Source organism: Oncorhynchus masou, chromosome 4 (genome assembly GCF_036934945.1).
Source record: "Oncorhynchus masou masou isolate Uvic2021 chromosome 4, UVic_Omas_1.1, whole genome shotgun sequence".
In the NCBI taxonomy this organism is placed as follows: Eukaryota; Metazoa; Chordata; class Actinopteri; order Salmoniformes; family Salmonidae; genus Oncorhynchus; species Oncorhynchus masou.
Genome location: NC_088215.1, coordinates 829,476 through 846,702, shown reverse-complemented (window position 1 = coordinate 846,702; position 17,227 = coordinate 829,476). Strand labels below are relative to the sequence as shown.

Sequence of the window (17,227 nt, the reverse complement as noted above, 5' to 3'; positions counted from 1 at the left end):
GACTATCACTTGTGAATGAAACCATGTCTTTTTTTGCGACTTTTTCAAATCATAATCACACACCTCATGTAGTCTAGCCCATAGTCCTATATGTTTTAATAAGGTTAGTATCACACCTCCTATATGTTTTAATAAGGTTAGTATCACACCTCATGTAGTCTAGCCCATAGTCCTATATGTTTTAATAAGGTTAGTATCACACCTCATGTAGTCTAGCCCATAGGCCTATATGTTTTAATAAGGTTAGTATCACACCTCATGTAGTCTAGCCCATAGGCCTATATGTTTTAAGGTTTGTAATCACAACAGAAGTGGCCAAATAACTTGGCCAAATGAAACAGATTAATCTGCATTACACTGGGTGTAGAGTCTAACTGGCATACAAATGCAGCACATGAGTTTCAAGTTTGAGGAAGAATTTTCACCATAGAAATGCACCTTTTTTATTATTTTGCATTTTGATGTCACTTTTGAGAATGTTGTTTTCCTGCTAATGGCACATTCGCGCTTATTGCCTACTGCCGTGTGTGCATTGCTGTGCTTATAATGTGAAGAAATAGCCTAATAGTTTATCACCATTTTTAAGCTAAACATTCTGATCTGTTTTTTTTTTTACTTGTGGTTGTATTAATTTGGGATCTATCGAATCCCACAACTGTCCCAGACTGTTTGGAATATTTATTTATATTGAACAGGTCAACTTCTGTACCATGGGGGATAGTAGATTGAAATAGGCTAGTGCTTTTGCTGTGCGTTAGGCCTACTCATCTTGTTGGCAGATGAAAAGTCAATTACAGTTCTTCCTATATCTTCAATATGCACCTTGGAATTGGATAAGAACGCACGCAGTTCCATCCCCGATGTGTCTGTCTTCACTTGTGGCCCGTGAGAGACCCAATCACTTGGACATAGAGCCATGTGAGTGAGAGGTGCTTCTGCAGGCAGTTGGGAGAAGGGAATTATAATTATTATATTCAGCCCAAGGGCCACTGGCCGCAAGAGGCATGGATTTGTTTTTAGGGGGCATCGAGGCCACAAAGGGGATGCAGCTGGGAAACTTGAGGCATTATCAAGTGCTTGTCAAATTGTGAATGAGAGACTGATGAAGTGTGTACAGCCTGTGCAAAACAACAAAGCAGAGCTCATACCTTTTCATGTAACTGCATTTAAGTCATTAGAATCGCATCATGCAGCCTTAGAATGTATTAAAAATCAACACATATAGTCCAACATTTGTATCACAACTGAAGTTACATACATAACTCTGAAATAAGCATATAGGAGTACCTGTTTCTTTAACTGCTCAACACAGAATAGCCCCATGTGAGCACTCCCTCAAGTTGTTTGGAGAAAATATCCTTTCTATTTTATTCCCTTATGTTCAGTTGTATTCTTCGAACTATAAAATAATGCCACGGTATTCTAAGCAAATCTTGTCTGCTAAATGAACTATTGTAGCCCACAGCCATATGGCATAGCATGATCAGGGCCTAACATAAGGACAACTCAAATTATGCTATTTTGTTCTTGCTCTTCATTTCATGTTTCTTTAGATTTGTGTAAAATTAATACTGGATTTATTGTGATGGTGTAGGCCATATTATTAAATGGATTTATTAGACTTTAAAATGTAGATGTTCCAAAAGTTTGCATCAGTGGCTTGTATGCTATGCTAAACGTGTTTTATGTTTAATTAACGTGAGACCGGCAGTTATTTGCTTGACAATAAATGGCCCACAATTTCATGACTGCCATAGCCCTAGTAGTGAGTGCATACATTTTGATATGTTTTGTAATGGTCCCCGGTGGGAATCGAACCCACAACCCTGGTGTTGTAAGCGCCATGCTCTACCACCTGAGCCGTCTGGCGATGGTGCACTGTTCTGCATAGACTCCAGTCCTGGACGAGACATGTTTTATTTAATGCAGTGTTTCTTAATCGTCCAAACGCACAGCCGCTTTCCCACTATATTGCTATAGAATCTTTTTTTGAATGCCTTTTTATATGTAATTCCCAAACATTCTAAGAATTTATGAACATGTGAAAATGACTAAGTGGTCGATTATCAGAACATTTAAAAAAAATAGAGTAATTCTCCTGGGGGTGTATATGAACATATTTTAATACGATTTGATGTTGCTAAAATGCTGTCAGCCACTTTAAGACAAATCAAGAGTTAACAAGATCTGGCTGCACTGGTTGCTCTCACCACCTGTTGACCTCAACCACTCAACAATTCTCTTTCAGTGTTGGCCAAAACCTCAGCGCATTTTAAAAAGTCTACTCTTGAAATGGAAATAACTTTGGCTGGGAACTCTGACCCAGCACGAGCCACAGTATAGGTTAAATTATTGATGCAATGTCAGTACTCTCGCCAGAGTGTTGAGCGAGATGTTGTTACGTGAAATCAAACATTCCGGTATGCCTACTATGAGATTGGCTGATAGGATGCGAATGCTTATGGTCTCGCGAGCTTGCTGTTTCTACCCAGTAATGGTGTCCGATTTACATATCCATATTTCAGAAGAGGAGGCACTGTTCTTTGCAAGGGATGTATATTCTACGCTGCCTTGTGCTCGTGTCATATCCTATCCCAAAAATGATTGTGCGTTGATTATAGTGATTATGATTCATTGTAGTCTAGGGGACTGATGCAACCTTTCTCAGTGACTCTTTAAAATGATCTATGGCACTCTGGGGAGTACGAGAAGAATTTCACATGCGTCTTTAAAGGCACAATCTGTAACTTTCACTTCAAGTGCAGCAGTAGCCCTTTTGACTGGTTTCTAATTTGTGGGGGTGGATCTGGACAAATGGAACTGCCAGTGAGTTATTATAGTGTCTTTTTTAAATGGCGATCTTGCTGAGAAGTTTGTACACCAACACAGGCCCAAATAAATGACCTTTTTCCTCCTCTCAATTCCACTTTATGAAGCAGTTAATGTTTTGCACCAGGAGGACCAAACAGCAGCACTGCACCAGCTCAGATTTGAACCAACAACCCTCTGATTCATAGTCCTTAAAGCAGCCACAGTCAAATTAAGGAGTGTCGCTTTAACTGTTGGACATAACTTGTCTCTTTTAGAATGGTTAATCTTAGAAATTATGGATCGACACGAGCCTCTGGTCTAGACCTTGATAGAGGAAATTGGCCTCCTACCGCCTTACACTATGAGCATGTAGGCAGGTCGGCATCACGTCTGAGGCTTCCGTTTAAGATCCCTCACTCAGTGGCCAGGGTACGTTTTTATTTACCAATATGAAAGGAACCGACAGAGCCTGTGTAGACCTCAGCAGTCATCTCTAGACATTTCTAAGACCAGTCTCGTCTGAAATGATGGTTGAGGAATGTCATTACAGCCACCATCTCTGTGTGTGGGGCTCGCGGCTGTCGCTGTGTGTCTGTTGGTGTGTGCGTCCAAATTACATTCTCATACAGTCCTCCGTTCAAAACATTCATCAGTTTGTGCATTTGCAGCCTTCCTAACAGCGACAGCGTTTATCTATTTTGTTTCGCTGGCAGACAGCAAGAATTAGGCCTGAATAGATTTTCAATTTTGAGCTCGAGTTACCCAACCCAAGGCTGTCGATTCTGCTTTCTGGTGACTTGATCCCCCTGTTCTGAGGAAAGCACACCTTGTGTGGTGCTAACCATGATGCTAATTTACCATTTGATCATAACTTTGCCTGTATCCTAAATGGCACCATATTCCCTATATAGTGCACTAATTTTGATCAGGGCCCATAAGGCTCTGATCAAAAGTAGTGCACTATACAGGGAATATGGTGTAATTTGTGACACAGCCGCTCTCTCGGAAGCTCCTCAGACTCCGGTAAACCTGGGTCAGGATTAGAGGATCAAAACCTTCCATTGTCAAACACAAAATGGGTGATGTCACAGGGCTTTGGCCTGATGTGTTTGGTGTGTAATGTCTATTTCTTCTTTGTCTCTGCTTCCGAAGGTTGCCGTGAAGATAATAGACAAAACGCAGTTGAACCCCACTAGTCTACAGAAGGTAAGGCCTCACATTCAAACTTCTCTTTCTCTCTCCCTTTTCCTCTTTCTTCTCTTCCACTCTTATCTCCTCTCTCGCGCTCTCTGTTAAACATGGTCTATGATGGGTCACGTCAGCACAGAGATCAGATGATATCTATACAGCCTCCCTTTTGGGTTTTGCGTCAGACACCGGATGACATTGTGTATGAGAGACCAGAGCCACACAAGGGCCATGCTCGTGAACTTTTGCTAAGACCATTGGTTTAAACCATTGGTCTTAAATGGCTTGTTGCTATCTTTTCTCATAGGCCAACGTGGCAAAATTAGCCACAATGCTGGGGCTGACAAGCTGAGCAGATAATTATATCCTGTAACTAAATCCTTATCAGCCAATAAAAATTGTCGACGTAGTTGGACCTGATTCCAACACTTTTTCACTAAAGCATCCTTACCAGAAATCCAATGCACTACATCCCATGCAAATATGTGTATTGACAATTAACTCTGAACGGTGCCTAGTTCCTGATCTATCTATCACAACTTGTGCTGCAATTTTTAATCCCCATGATCACTTTTCCTTTGAAATGTAAACTAACATTCATTGATGTATTGTGTTGAAGAAAAATAATTCAGTCATCACCATGAAAATTAAGTTTAAGAATGAATTCCATAAGGAAATATATGTTTGTCTTCAGCCGTGTTCACAAACACATTGCTAGGACCTGATAATCATACTGCATGGTCTTTGCCACCAAACAGTCATATTGGTAAAAAAAAAATACACCCAAGTTGACAAAGCCGCCATCATCTTCAGTCTTTTTATGATTGATATAGATGCGAATATAAATGCATAATCCGCTTAGAAGCTTGGTTAAAAAATGATTTTTAAGCCTAGAGACATGGATAGTGAATGTGTGCCAGTAACCACGTTTCTATCCAACCATTTCATGCGGATGAATTACCTGACGCATGAAACAAGTCACGACCGGGCTGATGGCAACATGTTATGCCAGTACAATTTTATAAATGCCAGCAATTGGTTTGTTCGACATCTTTTTGTTGGTAAAATAAATATGCGAGAAATGGCGGTGGAAATGGCAAATATTGATATAATAACCATCCTATTGAAGTAAACTTGGAGTCACGTGACATGTTGTGTGGTCCTCCCACTACGACTTGAAAAGCATGCAGTTTATTAGATTACAGATGAAATAAGTTCAGATGACCTTCCCTGGTCAGTGTGCAAGGTAATGAGCTTTATGCTCCTTTCCGATAAATATCAAGGTTCTTATTCTGGTGACATGATTATTGATACTTGGCTGCCATTTGACAAATACAAGTAATTACCGCTCTTATCCATAATAATCTCAATGTAGGTAGCCTACCTGCACTGTATCTGTGAGCTGTTGGCTAGAGCACATGTGACAAGACGAGAGTGGGCAAATTTGCAATATATAATGCTCAAGATTTGTCACAAAACCATCAGATAAAAATGTGATGGAAACACATTAAACTTAAATTACCATGTACCCAGTGAAAAATATAACTGCAAATATGCAATACGTCATCACGAACAGCCTTTTATCTGCAAAAAGTCTGTTTGATGGAAACCTCTCTGGTGGGAAAATGCAGATTTGAGAATATTTGCATAAGTCTGTGGCAAATTGGATGGAAACCTAACCTAAAAGGACATCAAAGCCAACTGGGCACATCTGTGGGAAGCATTGGAGTCAACATGGGCCAGCATCCTTGTGGAATGTTTTTGACACCTTGTAGAGTCCATGCCCTGACGAATTGAGGCTGTTCTGAGGGGAAAAGGGGTGAAACTCAATAGTAGGAAGTTGATCCTAATGTTTTGTATGCTGTATACTGACACACTCCACTTACCATTTAAGACCAATGTTTTAAACCAAAGTTCACGAGTATGCCCCCCCAGGGTTTGTTAAACCTTCCTCCATTTTGGCTCCAAGCCTTCCATAATAACAACAATATGATATGGATTTTAATTGGATAGTGATGTCACATGACTTTTGCTGCCATTCAACATCTTAAACATAGTTTAGCCAACTGGGTTTGTCTGTGGCTCCGTGAGAGACCAACAGTAAATGCTTATTACCTTTGATGCAGTACTTTCCTTGGTTCGGAAATGTGGTTGGGCCTATTGGCTAGGCCTTGTGATATTTAGAGCAACCTTGTTGTGTCTAGGTCTGATAGGAGGGGCTTAGCCATAGATAATCTGGGTTTGGTGGAATAGGATTAAGTTGCACCGAGACACTGATCTAACATCAGTTCAGTTAAGCCATTTTCACCACCTAATTGTCAAAGGTATGACGGGGAGGGTAAGCTGGTCCTAGATCGGTTGTTAATGGAAACGTGTACCTAGAACGGTGTTGGTTGACAGTGTCTTGGTGTGAACTGCACCCTCACTAGATCCCTTCCAGAGTAAGTATATATTTTTTAAGTGTTGTCCTGTGTTTTGAAACGTAACGCATCTGCGACACCTGCAAGACTTTTCTCTTTCAAGTAACTGAGCCGTGACACAACAACGAACCTGAACCAAAAGCTTCTGTCCATTTCAAACCCAGAGCTTATTTGTGAGCTCTATCCGTGGTCTCGGGGGAAGTGTGTTCGGTTCACTAGAAATACGAGCCTGAAGCGGGAGACAGAGAACCATACCAGGTCTCCTCTTTTTGCATTGAAATCCAAACGCCAACAATCCCCTCGATAGAGCTTTGGCAGGATATGTCATCTGGTGCGGCCTGGGGAATGAAACGTTGGTCATTACAATCCATTATTATAGGTTTACATGCAAACGTCTCCTAGCAAAGCACACAAATAAACCCAAGAATTTGTGGGATTGCTGAACTGTAACTTCATAAGCTAGCGATTACTGATTTTTATTTAGTAATTCATACATTTATCTTGATTTTGTTGGGAAAAAGACCATTGGGCATGTTATTATCTTAATGTTTTGGGTATGGGTTACGACCGTTTAATGGATGAAGAAAAGTGTGGCATGACGATTGTATACAATCAATATGTGGGCCTATTTTGTGCCTAAAATATGCTAGGTGTAACTAGCTGGTCTTGTGCTAGGTGTAACTAGCTGGTCAAGTCACCATTTGCATTTTCAGCCTTTAAACGTATTCCTGCATATCTATATACTGTGGTATATTAAAGGTCCCAATGCTTTTTCATCTTAATATCAAATCAAGAGTGTTTTCTGATTTTATCAATAACAAATGCGGCAAAATAAAGAATATAAAATGCACATAAAGTCAACATTGTATTTGGATTCAGTCTTATCTGGTGAACTGCTGGGTCCTTACCTTTGGTCTAATATTTTTCCCATAATCTCAACTGTTCCCTTTCAATTGCTACCATGCTTATGCTTTTCATATTTCTTCTATAAGAAACATTTCAATTTAGTCCTATCCATATATGCCAATTCTCACGAATGTAAAGGGTTTGGATGGAGTGTCGCCTTGCGACTTCCACTTTTGGAAGTTAACATCACAGGCTTCCGGTTGTTTACACACCACAAAGTGTGTGCTCGCGTTTCAGCTCAGTAATAAGTCACGCAAGAGTATCTCTCTCGCTCATTCTCTCACACAACAAGCAGTTCTGGTGGTGGATGTCATTCAGAACAACCCTGCATCGGCCAGTCTAGGATGGGTGGATGTATGGATGATCTCAAAAGAGACTGATAGATGGACATACAGAGTTAGACAGAAAAATATCATATTTTAGGTAAAGCTTTCTTTTAGAACATGAAACAGGACATAGGCTGGCTTGTGAATTCACAGGAGGCAGAATCTGTCGATAATGGCCCGAGACGCTTATAATGTGAGGGCCATCCACGCTATCGTATTCCAGCTGATCAATAGCTCGCATTAGGCCACATCCTCCCCTAGCCATGGGTGCTTTGTCCTTCAACACAAAGGATGCACGTCAATAGTCTAAAAAGGCCTACTCCTCTCGTCTCCTTTTCTTCCATCTGTGCATACCTGAAATAAGGTTGAATATAAATAGTTTAGAGACCTCGTTTTATTTCCAAGCGAAAGCAAATTCCTAAAAGGCACTCGACATATTGCTGTCACTTTATCCCGTGTTTTCAGATCTGTGCAGATGGAGAGGAAGCCGCATTGGACTATCGAGACGCACGCGCCATGAGGTCTTGCGATATAAGAACACAGTGTGGGATTTGTCAAAGCTCTGCGGGCCTGTTACCCCGCTACTTTTCTGCTACATGTTTTTTCCCGGTGTGGTCGGAAAAGCTGAAATTGGCCCACAGTCTGCCCGTCAGTTACTTGACCATGCTGCAAAGTACCTCCCAAGGGAAGGAATGTTTTGAGACTGCTCTCTGATTCCCCCACAAGACACATCTCTGTTGGCTCGCTGGTGGAGCAGTAGACTTGACCAGGGCATTTTGATGGATTTGTGCAGCCTATAGTCCCATACTCATAAATTACCCCTCTAAAATCTTGAGTGGAATTTGGCCAGCATTGAATAGTTCCCAAACTGTGGGGCGCCACCCCTATGGGTGCGAGGGGTCAGCAGGGGGGGGCTTTCAACTTACTCTTGAAAGTTGTAATAGTAGAATGCACAAGGTGCAATTTCAAAATTGGTAGTGTAGCATCTGTTTCCCTTTTGTCATGTCAGTCATTGAATACATTGGAGCTATTTATAACTTGTCAAATGTCCAGATCAACTAGCCCATGTCAGATAACGTTTTTTTAGCCCATAGATTTTGTGGTAATGTTTGAGTCACTCAAATATCACATGAATACACATTAGACATAACAGAATGTATAGAATTGCAAGAAATAACCTTTAAACCTGCAAAATGTTCTCTCCGTAAACAAGAGGGACGTAAACAGTTTGTCATGAACAGTGCTTGTGCCTGTGGAAGTACACATGGCGGGATGTTCCCCAATGCTGGAAGGGGGGGTCTGAGTCAAACATTTTTGGAACGGTAAACAAGTATGATCTGTTAACTTGCTTTGAAGGCTACATATTGGCAAGAGATTGTCCAAATTGTTTGTGTTGCCCTCCGAGTATCAAGTATATATTTATTTGTGGATTTAATTTTTCCGCTGTTGCCTCTGTTTTTCATGCTGCTATGTCATTGGATGAAAAACAATAGTATCCTTATGTTATCTTTATCCCAAGGCAGTGGAGGCTACTCAGAAGAGGAAGGGGACGACCATCCTATCAGTGAATTTTTGTTGCGTTACAACCTCAAATTTAAATGGATTTTTATTTGGATTTACACAAAATAGTCCAAATTGGTAAAGTGAAATGAAAAAAATAACTTGTTTCAAAAAATAAATAAAAAATAAGAAAATAAGGAAAAGTGGTGCGTGCATATGTGTTCACCTCCTTTGCTATGAAGCCCCTTAAATAAGATCTGGTGCAACCAATTACCTTCAGAAGTCACATGATTAGTTAGATTGCACACAGGTTGACTTTATTTAAGTGTCACACGATCTGTCACATTATCTCAGTATATATACACCTGTTCTGAAAGGCCCCTGAGTCTGCAACACCACTAAGCAAGCGGCACCACCAAGCAAGCGGAACCATGAAGACCAAGGAGCTCAACAAACAGGTCAGGGACAAAGTTGTGGCACCACAACAAACCTGCCCAGAGAGGGCCGCCCACCAAAACTCAGACCAGGCAAGGAGGGCGTTAATCAGAGAGGCAACAAAGAGACCAAAGATCAACCTGAAGTAGCTGCAAAGCTCCACAGCGGAGATTGGAGTTATTTGTCCATCAGATCACTTTAAGCCGTACACTCCACAGAGCTGGGCCTTACGGAAGAGTGGCCAGAAAAGACACTGCTTAATTTAAAGAAAAAAATAAGCAAACACTTTTGGTGTTCGCTAAAAGGCCTGTGGGAGACGCCAAAAACATATAGAAGAAGGTACTCTGGTCAGATGAGACTAAAATTGAGCTTTTTGGCCATCAAGGAAAACGCTATGTCTGGGGCAAACCCAACACCTCAGAACACCATCCCCACAGTGAAGCATGGGGGTGGCAGCATCATGCTGTTGGCATGTTCTTCATCGGCAGGGACTGGGAAACTGGTCAGAATTGAAGGAATGATGGATAGCGCTAAATACAGGGAAATTCTTGAGGGCAACCTGTTTGTCTTCCGGAGATTTGAGATGGGGACGGAGGTTCACCTAACAGCAACACTCAAGTGGTTTAAGGGGAAACATTTTAAATGTCTTGGAATGGCCTAATCAAAGCCCAGACCTCAATCCAATTGAGAATCTGTGATATGACTTAAAGGTTGCTGTACACCAGTGGAACCCATCCAACTTGAAGGAGCAGTTTTGCCTTGAAGAATGGGCAAAAATCCCAGTGGCAAGTTGTGCCAAGCTTATAGAGACATGTCCCAAGAGACTTGCATCTGTAATTGCTGCAAAAGGTGGCTCTACAAAGTATTGACTTTGTTTTTTGGTCGAATATTTTGCATCTTCAAAGTGGTAGGCATGTTGTGTAAATCAAATGATACAAACCCCCCAAAAATCTATTTTCATACCAGGCTGTAAGGCAACAAAATTGGAAAAATGCCAAGGGGGGTGAATACTTTCGCAAGCCATTGTGAAACATTTAAGTTATCCATTTTAGATTATCTATACTAAATATATTTACATTAGGGATGTCAAATTATGAAAGTAATTGAGTTAATAGCATTAGTTAATCGCGATTAATTCCTTCTTTTTTTTTGGCTCAAATTTGGCCCTAAGATTTTTACATTTAAAAAGCATTGCATTGAGTTACAGGCAAACTATGCTTTGATTTATAAGGAATGGAAACACAAAATGATCTACATCAGAATGTATTAATAGGAATTTTCCACATAGCTTTAAGTCGGCCTACTCGCTCATATCAATGTTCTTGAAGCTTAACACTTGCACACAGCAGTCTCTCACTTTCTCTCTCTCTCACACACACACACACACACACACACACACACACACACACACACACACACACACACACACACACACACACACACACACACACACAGCTTTAATTACTGTTAATGCTTCAAGCATTCTAAATTATTGTAACTATAGCAGGGTTCCCCAACTGGCGGTCCGAATTTGGCTTGCTGGTGAGTTTATTTGGCCCCCCGAGTTCTCTAAACAAACAAATAACTACTTAAAAAATATATAATTGATGGCTATTAAACACTGTAAAAAATACCAGCAAATAAGCTCCAAGTTATTTTTTTATTAATTGTTTTGGAAATCTGTGCCAAAGTATTTCCAAACCTAATATGTGATCGTGTACAAATGTAAGCAAGATTTGAAATTATTATGTTTTAGTCAAATGTTATCTGGGATTCTTGCAGTCAAATTATTTGTAGGCTTAATTATGTTCTGGCCTGCGGCTGAATCTCGTTGATGATCCCTGGACTAAAGAACAGAGCTCTTCAACTTGTCCAACAATGTTATTAAAACACTTTAACCATCTGTACTGTTCAGATAACTTTACACACATAGGCCTGCATATACTCTCTCATTTTTATTTAGATTTTTATTTTATGTACTGAGACCAAGTTCTCTTTAACAGATGACCCCTGAATTACAAAAAAGACCTGCAAACCAAAAGGAAAAGCACGATAAACACATTCTTCAGTAATATGGTCCTTAATCAGCTTTTTGAATTGCCAGAACATCAAATGTAACAAAAAATGTTTTGCAGTTTGTTCCACAAATGTTTACATTTTTATTTAACCTTTTATTTAATCAGGTAGGCCAGTTGAGAACAAGTACTCATTTACATCTGCCAACAACAACACAGAGTTACACATGGAATAAACAAACGTACAGTCAATAACACAGTAGAAAAGTGTATATATACAGTGTGTGCAAATAAGGTGCAAGAGAACTAAAAGTTGATTTACCAAACTAGAGACCAAAGGAATTTACAGGGTTAGCCAACCTTGAGACTGGGTGTCGTAACTTGTATGTCTAAACTTTAGTAATGATGTTAGGTGCAGTGTGACTTTTTGCTATGTTTTCATTTATTAAGCCCTTTTACAATGTGTCAACCTATGTGACATCAGAGGGCCAACCAACTTTCTGGTAGAGAATTACTCTCTCTTACTCTCGCGCTCACACTTGACTATGATTTTGATTACTCTATTGTTGGGAAAGAGCAAGCAAGAAACGCATTTCACTGTACTCTTGCATATGCAGCCTACCTTTTGAAGCATCTCTTTTGCAGACCCTATTCCTTTTCAGTTCTTCCTGTGCCATTCAAGTTTGTGCATAGCCTAGTCAGTGGTCAAGTTCAGGTTGCTAGCTAAGTAACATGACTAGCTAGCTAAAAATGTTGTTGTTAAACCAACAAATAGCGCCTCACGAGTAGTTTTAAAATGGCCTGTGACATGCGCAACAATCCGCGGCAGAATGAAAAAACAGCTCCGGTTGTTTAATATTGGGCATAACTTTTCACATGATTTTGGCTAGAGGCACACGGTCTTCAGCCATGCAAAGCCGCAAGCACTGCCTGCAAGTAGTGTTGTGTTCTGCTCTTAAAAGGGTCCTTGTGGTGAAGAAATGGAGACATGATTAACGCCGACCAAAAAATATGGCGATTTTAAAAATGTCACGCATGAACTTTGACAGCCCTAATTTACATCTCATTAAATAACTAAAACACACTGTTTGCAATGGTCTACAGTAGCTTCAACAGCACTTTATAAGGTAGCACCATGGTGTTGCCGGATGACAGCTATTTTCCCATCCTCCTCTGGGTACATTGACTTCAGTAAGAAACCTAGGAAGCTCATGGTTCTCACCCCCTTCCATAGACTTTCACAGTAATTATGGCAACTTTTGGAGGATGTCCACCAAACTGTCTGAGCTTTTGCAGTATGAACTGATATGTTGTCCACCCAATAAAAGGACCAGATAATTAATCTAGTTCTGAAAGCATAAGCTACAGCAAGCTAGCACTGCATACAGTGTGGTGAGTGGTTGACTCAAAGAGAGAGACAATAGTTGAACAGTTTTAAACAAATTCATTTATTTAAAAAATGTAAGGAGAAGCAGCAGTAAGAGAGGGAGAGGGTTAGCTATTTTTCTTCTTGGTTTTCCTTTTCACTTAGCTAATGCAGCTAATTTTGCCTACTCAATAACCTGACTCAAACAGAGGAATGCTGTTTAAGTTAGCTATCTGGCTAAGGCTATCCAACACTGCAACTCTTCCAAGTCAAGGTAAGCTTTCGGTTGTGTTCATTTATTGCCTCTCGGGCCCGACTGTCTAACTGCTTGCTGTACACTACTGTGCGATTGTACACATGGATCGGATTAGTGTCATGATACCAGAATTTGATTTTGATACCGACGCAAGGTTTATTATCATGATACTCGATACCATAACGATACTTGATAGCACGGCAAAAAAATAATAATATTAGCTTGTCACAGAAATCAGCGTATTTTGCCTTATTTGCATATTACAAAGCACTGGGCTAGTGAATTAATGTTTGCTTCAGCTGTAAGTTAGCATCCAAATCGGATGTGAGATACTCCATTTATATGAATCCTGTCAAATAAAATGGCCAATAAGGGTGCAATCAATTAGCTTAATTTCTCAGATCAAATGTATATTTCAACAAAATAATGTTGCAGGAATGCTAATCTTATCTGTTTCTACAACAGAAATGATTTCAGAGCAATCTGAGATGGTGGGTGTCATGGCTTGCTGATATGACATGGAACAACCCAATGCCGAGATAGAAAGACTCATCTTTGTGTCTGTGCCATAATGGAAAGAGGGCTCAACTTCTGGAAGCAATTAACAAGCCTAGCTTAACAAGCCTAGCTTAACAGACAACATATTTCAGCGTTTGCGTTATTGTGTCGTGTGTTTGTCTCGAAATGTGCAGCCCTGCTTCTGCACTGAACATAGATTAATGATGTGAGGGGTGTGTGTGAATTTTTTAATTTTGTTTAAAAAAAATTATTTTATTTTTTTTACATTTTATTACTTAAAAAAATTAAATAATATTTCACCTTTTATTTAACCAGGTAGGCCACTTGAACAAGTTCTCATTTACAACTGCAACCTGGCTAAGATAAAGGAAAGCAGTGCGACAAAAACAACAGAGTTACACATGGGATAAACAAACATACTGTGTGTGTGTGTGTGCCTGAGAAAGTGTTTCAGAGGGAACCAATAGCGAGTCGGAAAGATGGACCCAAACACATAGACATTTATCCACAACACCGTCAAATAATTCCACCCTCGCAGGAAGTTGTACTTATCAGTCAACTTATCAGTCAGCTCAGAATGTTGTGGTGGAATTTGGAAATGTCTTGCTAAAAATATCCCCTAGATTTTGCCATGTCAGTTGCACAGCTCAATGCACAAGAATGCATTACAAATCACATATTAAGAATGAAGAGGAAGGAGCTTCCTTAAGGACCTCAGAATATAATTTGTTTGCTAGTCAAATGGGTATGTTTTGTGAGGAGCCCATTGAGAAAAATAATAACGGAATGATGTCAGTGTAGTGTTAAATTGAAATGAGATACATTTGAATATCTAATTTGACAAGATAGTTCTCAATAGCATGGTGTGTTATAAATGCCCATGACAATTTCTGGTCCCAGTGCTTACATAGGCTATTTCCTAAGCATAACTTTAGTATTATAAGGCTGCCGTAATGTAAAACGTCTCCTATTCCATACTAGGGCTGTGCAGTATACTGTATTTGACTATATACCGGTATTTATGCACGGACCAGTTTAGGTTTTTACTTTACCTTCTATACCTTCAGCAGCATACCACCCTGCATATTACTGCTGGCTTGCTTCTGAAGCTAAGCAGGGTTGGTACTGGTCAGTTCGTGGATGGGAGACCAGATGTTGCTGGAAGTGGTGTTGGAGGGCCAGTAGGAGGCACTCTTTCCTCTGGTTTAAAAGAATATCCCAATACCCCAGGGCAGTGATTGGGGACACTGCCCTCTGTAGGGTGCCGGCTTTCGGTTGGGATGTTAAACGGGTGTCCTGACTCTCTGAGGTTATTAAAGATCCCATGGCACTTATTGTAAGAGTAGACCCCGGTGTCTTTGCTAAATTCCCAATCTGGCCCTCAAACCATCACTGTCACCTAATAATCCCCAGTTTACAATTGGCTCATTCATCCCCCTCCTCTCCCCTGTAACTATTTCCCAGGTCGTTGCTGCAAATGAGAACGAGTTCTCAGTCAACTTTACCTGGTAAAATAACGAATAAATAGAAAATAGCGGTATTTGAATGTTTGTTTGGTTAAATGCGATACGCTGTGTGTAACTTCCATTTTTATAGTTTACTCCGCTACTTGAGTCATCCCTCTCCGCTCTCTCTCTCCCACCCCGTCACTCAAGGAGCGCATTTTGTTGTTGCTTGACCACGAGACTCTTTCGTTCAGTCTGCATGGTAAATACAGCACATGCAACAATGTTGATGACGATGTTGTTTCCACTTTGATCTGAAAATACATCCACAAGTTCTATAATTACAATATTAGTTTGTGTTCATTACATCTTCTGCAAACAGCTAGTTTGTATTTTCTTGGCAAGTTCAGCTAAATCGTGTTAGCCACTAATAATAATCGCTAGTTAATAAAAGTACTGAGTTAGAGCAAACGTAGCTAGCTAATACAGCCTGATACCAGTACTGGTGGAGGCTTAAATCAGCATGTTGTTTGTGCAACAGTATCTTTTAAATCAAAGAGGAATATGCGAAGTATGAATATGTTGGCTATATGAATAAAGATTTAATGTAGCCAAAGATTATAGGGTCCCCTAGGAAACACTGACCATCACTTCACAATAACTTGTCCATGGCATTTTCATTCGTTGTCATTTCAAACAGCACTGTATTCAAAGTTCCCACTCTTACTTATATTCTAACTACAGAATCATAATAAACATTCTATTTCCATGATTCCAGAAGTTCACCCCAAGTGTTTTGATCTAAATCGTAATTTGGTTAAAAATAAGGCCTAGTATTTTTGCCCATATCGTGGCAGTGTGGAAATAATCTCATGAGTGCAGGAAATGCAGAAAATGGTGGAATTGCAGGAAATTATTTTAGGTTGAAGTTGAATTGAACCGTATAAAACAATCCGAATGGAGAAAGACCCATTGAAGGAATTTCGAATATATGTTGCCACCCTAGGGTTATGCACTACTTATAAAACAAATTTAGAACTTTTATTAATCAAAAACATAAAATATCGTCATACCGTCACAAATTTGAAAAATACCACAATATGATATTTTGTCCATATCGCCCAGTCCTTTCCCATATATTATCCTACCCATTATTAGGTAGTAAGGCTGCTTCATTTGTTTTAGTTTGTTTCCTCTCAGTTTAAGGTTCATTTGCTTTAATTGGCTTTTTAATTGGTGTACTCAAGCGTGTTCCATTATAATTACTCAGTCTGAGCTGTAAAGGCCACTTATACTCTGCAGTTACCATAGTAATACTTGAACAGCTAGCTACATATAATTCTGATATAAAGCCTTAAATTCTAAAACTACTGTAACACTACTATAATAATCATCTACATCTCAGTACTAGAGCCGTCACTACAGACCCTAGTTCGACTACAGGCTGTATCACAACCGGCCGTGATTGGGTGTCCCATAGGGCGGTGCACAAATTGGTCCAGTGATGTCCGGGTTAGAGTTTGGCAAGGGGTAGGCCGCCATTGTAAATAATAATTGGTTCTTAACTGACTTGCCTAGTTAAATAATAAAATCTGGTCGTCTGTTGTCGACTTTTCATCCCGTCGATCTTCCAGAGCTTCCTGTCAACATTGCAGACGCAATCTCCTCCAGTCTGGTGTCGCTCCTTAGCTGGATAATGATGTTAGTTGTACTACTATTGAGTAATAATAATAATACAATACTAGTTAACACTGCATATTCCCTGGGCTGGTACCCCTCTGGTCTGTCTGCCGTGTCAGAACTAGACTCTGTTGCGTTAACGAAAGACAAGTCGGTAATATTTGGAACGCGACAATGGTAGTGAGGGGAACAAAGGGATAGGACAGCATCCAAATGTGATCAATTGATCTGTCACTATTGTTGGGGGAGATTTTTGGGGCCGATTTATTTTTTTTATTTTTTTTGGGTGTCGTGAGAAAGAGGCCCCACCCCTCTCCTGCTTCGTGTTGCTCCATCATTTAGCGTTTTGCTTTTCTCTCT

At 40.1% G+C, this 17,227-nt stretch overlaps 1 protein-coding gene across 3 annotated transcripts in view; it reads left to right on the top strand.

The window, feature by feature from the left end:
• mark1 (MAP/microtubule affinity-regulating kinase 1) overlaps positions 1–17,227 on the top strand; it is an 87,976-nt gene that overhangs the window by 23,121 nt on the left and 47,628 nt on the right. For all 3 annotated transcript variants that reach the window (XM_064946956.1, XM_064946946.1, XM_064946965.1), the window contains one exon: positions 3,964–4,017. In XM_064946956.1, the coding sequence (XP_064803028.1) occupies positions 3,964–4,017 (54 nt within the window). The remainder of the gene's footprint in view (positions 1–3,963; positions 4,018–17,227) is intronic.